The 4,847-nt window shown below is 62.2% G+C and overlaps 1 protein-coding gene across 1 annotated transcript; it reads right to left on the bottom strand.

Annotated features, from left to right (window-relative positions):
* Positions 1-786: 786 nt before the first annotated feature.
* On the bottom strand, positions 787-4,532 carry LOC122897903 (anion exchange protein 2-like; the record flags this gene model as incomplete). The annotated part of the gene is made up of 6 exons (XM_044236100.1): positions 4,447-4,532; positions 3,196-3,361; positions 2,804-3,045; positions 2,599-2,717; positions 1,017-1,252; positions 787-929 (listed from the first exon to the last, which is right to left on the bottom strand). Coding segments are annotated over exons 1-6 (930 nt in total), but the record flags the coding sequence as incomplete, so codon positions are not given.
* Positions 4,533-4,847: the final 315 nt, after the last annotated feature.

Here is a 4,847-nt window from a genome sequence, read left to right as displayed (position 1 = left end):
GATCCTAGCCAATCCGATTCTCTCTTTGCCTCGTCTATAGAACAGGAATACTACTAACCACCTCAAAGGCCTTTTATGGGGACTAAAAGAAAGCATACAAAACCCTCAGCTCCGTACACGGTGTAGCACGTGCTTGATGAAAGATCACCACGCATGCGCACACACTAGAATGCTGTATGCTCCCGCGTACACGCACTTGGTACACGTCGAACTGAGCAGGACACCAGAGCAGTCACAGCGGGTGGTACTGAGCAGAGGCGCGAAGGGAGAGAGCGTGGAAAATGTTCTGTGTGTGGGCAAAGTTAGCCAGCTGTGTACATGTGCAAAAAGTCACCTGAGCCGCACACTTAGCCCCAGTGCACTTCACTGGATGCTGACAGACCTCAATAAAAAAGGTCAAAAAAATCCACTGGAAGGGGTGGGTTTGAGGACCAGATCGCTGGAGCCTACGATGGGCAGGGTCCCTAAGGAACTGCCTGATGGATGGCTGACGTCCCCTGGGCTGTGAGCTCCTCTACAGAGCCTCCTCTAGCCCGAAGGGTCCTCATGCTCAAGGCCAGCTGCCAGAAAACGGCCAGAATATAGAAATCAACAGTGTCTGATATGTGAATCAGAATTCTAACACCCAAATCAACCATGTCAAGGACTCTTGTGCAGTGTACAACCTTCACAACTGCAGATAGCAGCCCTGGTATTAGAGATTATTACTGTGGGTGGGGGACAGGGAACCTGTGGGTTGGAAATGGACAGGGAAATAACGGAAGGGCAAGAAGTGGCGAACGGTACCTCATGGGGCTTGTGGGGGGCCCGGGGCCGGGCCCGAGGCGTGGGGCCGGGCTCTCGCCCTTCCCGGCCACCCTGCCCAGATGCCTTGGCATTCTTCCGCACCAAGTGCCGCCGCACTCCAGGAACGTCCTCAAACCGGTGACCTACAGGAGGCGGGGGCCAGGGTGAGGCTCCCGCTTTCTCTCACTCCTGCTCCCACCAGCCCTGGGCTTGGCCCGGCCAGCACTCACTCTTCATGAGGTCTAGGTCAGCGGTGGCCAGCGTCTGGGCCTCACTCTCATCTGTGGGGACTCGGGGCAGCAGGGCCTGCTCCGCCCCCGTCATGCTCCCAATGCGCCTCCTCTCCTGCAGGTTATAGCTTCGGTGCCCGGGCTGTGCTTTGGTCAGGGGACGCGCGGACGCCCCCCCGTCGTCCCCTCCTGCGGTGCCGCTGGCCATAGCCGTCGCTGCCTCCTCCACTGGGACTCTGGACAGACAGAGCCGCCGTGAGCCGGAGTCAGGCCAGGGGGATGCTGGACGAACCCGGAGAGGGGACCCCACCTGGACCCACCTGGACTCGCAGTGGGCGCGCACGGGGACCGGTGAGCCCCCCGCAGGCAGGGGCAGCCCTGCGACCGGGCTCTTCACACCGGCTGCCTCAGACCACCAGCCCCTCAGCAGCAAAGCAGAGCCGAGGCCAGCCCCGGGGGCTGGGGGGTGAGGACAGCAACAGCTACCAGCGCAGGCCCTCCTTCCCCTCTGGCGCACACCCCTCCCCGTGGGCTCAAGAGGGTCACGGCTCCCAAGTTTCTAACCAAATGGAAGAAACTTTGAAAGTGCAGGCGGCTCCCATGAACTCGTCCTTACAGGTGCCTACTTTTGCTCCTGGCCCCGAACCGGGATGTCTCCTTCCTCTCAGCCCCTGCGCCCAGCCACGTCATTCTAACCTGCCCTCCCACAGCTCCAAGCCTGTGTCCCCCATTCACAATGAGCAGAGCCCCCGTCAGGCTTTCTTCCCCTACACCTACCCCCAGTGCTCTCGGTCCTGCTGGCACCTCTGCCCACACATCTGACCTGCTTTTCCAATGCCAATGCGCTCCCTGAGGCTCCTCCGCCTTCCCCCGGGCCCCTGGGCTGCCCGCCAGCACGAGTTCCCCGCTCGAGCCCCTGCAGACGGCCACCCTGTCTGTCTCCCCAGCGAGTCAGGCAGCCCATGCCCCACCCCCTTCCCTGCAGCCCTTCACGCTGCCTGACACCCAGGAAACAGCAGGTCCATGATAATGGTGACCTTGAGACCCAGTTCAAAGTGATTTCCTCCAAGAAGACTTCTCTGGCTAACACCCCCAAACTCCAATCCCCCACTGATAGGGACCAAATCTGCCCTTCAGCATAGTGACTTTTTGATGCCATTTACCACGGTGGACTGGCAGCTCCCCAGGAGTGAAAGGGGGGGGTCTCCCAGTCTTCTCACACCTTTGGGGCCCCATGTTACCGATCGGATGTTATCCAATCCCCAATCCGGCGCTCGATGCCGCCCTACCTGACGTCATAGATGGGGGAGGAAGTGTAGGGGCTTTGACTGCACACCTGTCCCGTGCTGGAGTAACCCATGCTGAAACCTTATTTCACACCATCCTTTAATCCCTGCAACCACCTTGTAAGAAAGTTCTATTATTCTTGGTTTACACAGGAGAAGGCTCAGAGAAGTTATACTTGCCCAAAGGGGCAGGGCTCGGATTTGAACCCTGATCTGAGGCTCCTGAGGCTCATGCTTTTTCCCCCACATCACATCACTGACAGCAGTAGGGGAGGTCTCTATCTGGGGACACCTACCCAGTCTGGGCCCCTCTGCTGGCCCGGGGAGCCGCCTCCTGGTGGGGCACTGGTGGGGGAGGAGATGGACTGGTCCTTTCTGCCTTTCGGTCAGCACCTTCATCCTCCTGCAGAAAGAACTGGAACAGGAACCCACAGGGGCAAGTGAGGCCAGGGGACCCCAGAGAGACACCTCCCCACCCTCAGGAGCCCTGCCCCAACTCACTTGCACAGAAGAGGGTGTGGAGGCTGGTGATGGCTGGGTGAGTGCCCGGGACCCCTCGGCCTCACTGGCCTCATCTTCATCTTCCTCCCCCTCCTCAATGGTGGGGGTCTCCCCAGTCGGGGAAGCTCCAGGGCGCCTGCGAGGCTTCCGTCCCGGGCCCTGGGGTGTCTTGCGGCGGCGGGTGTCCGGAGGCAGGTGGGTGGACAGCGGGTGATGGATGTGGTGGGAGGACTGGCGGTGGTCTGCGGGGAGGAAGGACCCGGCTAGAGGCGGGCACAGCGTCCTTCCCTGCCATGGCGGTCCTGAGCCCTTCCCACCAGACCCTGGGCCCCTTCCCTGCGGGACAGGCAACCCTCAGTGCCCTTGCCTCCCCCTCCCCATCGCCCCCTCACATTCAAAGTCTTCCTCTCCATAGCTGCGGCCGGGCTCCTCTCCTCCTCGGGACCCAGCCTCCTGCAGGATCTCCTCGAACCTCTCCACGCCCAGAGTGCGGTGAAGTTCATCTTCCTCCTGCTCAGGGAACCCAGGCGCTCCAGGGCCCAAGCTCTCCGGCTCTGGCTGTGAGGAGGCAGGGGTGGGGAGGACACACAGGGGCTCACCAAGAGGTGTACCCGAACCCCCACCCTGTGCCGTGCTGGAGCTCTAGGACCCCCCCGACCCCGGCAGCCTTCCCCCCCAATGCCAGGGACCCAGAGCCCCACCCCCACTGGCCCCACTCCCCAAGCAGCCCTCCCCTAGGTTCCAAGACATCTGAACCCTGTTCTAGGGCAGGAGGAAAATCTCAGGAGGAATCCTGCGTCTCCAGCCCCGAGGTAAGGTGTGGGAACTGGCCAGTTCACATGGCTGACGGTGCACCAATTCCCTCTGCCTGGAGCACAACTACCGGCCTGAAAAGTAACTTCCGGAGGTACCCAAGCCTACTCTCCTGAACTACCTAGTCTCCCCCCCACCCACAGGAATCAGGAATGCAGCGCTTCCCCTTGTCAGGAATGCCCCCCCCACATGGCTGCACCCCAACAGGCCAAGGGGCCCCTTGGCTCGCCAGCCCCGCCCCTCACCCCCCCCACCTGAGTCATACTGCAGAAGAGCAGCGGACTGCGGGCAGTGGTGGCAGCCGGCGGCAGGGCTTTGGAGAGCTCAGCCTAGCTAAGCAGCCTGCTGCCTGGCCACAGTCTCTGTCCAGCGCACCCCCCCACCCCGCCCCGCCGGTCTCAGCTCCCGGCACCGCCAAATATTTGCTCAAGAGCTTCTGGACCTCAAGGGCATCAGGATCTCCAAGGGCGGGGTATGGAGCCCCCCTCCGTGGCAGTGCCAGTGGCCAGAGCAAGGAAGAGCCAAGGGGAGGAGGGCTAAGAGGAAGGCGGGTCCCTGGGAGACACTGAGGTGGGGACAGGAGCTGGGAACAGGAGCGGCAGGGAGTGGCAGGGATACTGGACACAAGATACAGGAGTCAGGGGCTCGCTTCCCACCCCTCCTCCTCGCTTCCCACCCCCCCAACCCAGCAGCTCTAGCCCTCTTCCCCAAGCTCCCGCTCCACTCTCACCGGAATTAGCAGCGGGAGGAAGGCGGCGAGAGGCGGCCGAAGCGAGTGAGCGCGGGGAGCTAGCCAGGGTGGGGGCAGGGGGGTTGAGAGCCCCTCGCACCTGAGGCCGCAGGAGGAAGTCCATGGCCGGCAGGGGTGAACTTGGGAAGGAGGGGGAGGGGACCAGCCCGTGCCCCTTTCCCAGTCACGTGCCCTGCTGGGCCAGATGGCCAATAAGGGGCTGATTATGGCACTTGGGGTTAATCATTACACTCCCCAGGAAAATCAGGAGGGGGCCACGTGGGGCAGTGGCCACGTGGGGCCGCGCAGGGCGGGCCGGGCGGCACGTGGGGCCAGGGGCGGGCGTCAGTGCAAGCAAACTCTGCCCAGAACCGCTGTGTGAGGACGCTGCCGCCTCTAAGGCTGAGTCAGAAGCGGGTCGCCAGGTTAGAGACCCAGGTCCCCAAAGTTCCTCTCTCTCAGAGGCTAGAGAACCACCCGGATCTTCAGGAAACAGCCTCA

This window comes from Neovison vison, unplaced genomic scaffold, assembly GCF_020171115.1.
Source record: "Neovison vison isolate M4711 unplaced genomic scaffold, ASM_NN_V1 Scaffold_018, whole genome shotgun sequence".
Classification (NCBI taxonomy): domain Eukaryota; kingdom Metazoa; phylum Chordata; class Mammalia; order Carnivora; family Mustelidae; genus Neogale; species Neogale vison.
The sequence above is the reverse complement of the archived record's forward strand: the minus strand, read 5'-3'. Positions and strand labels throughout refer to the sequence as shown.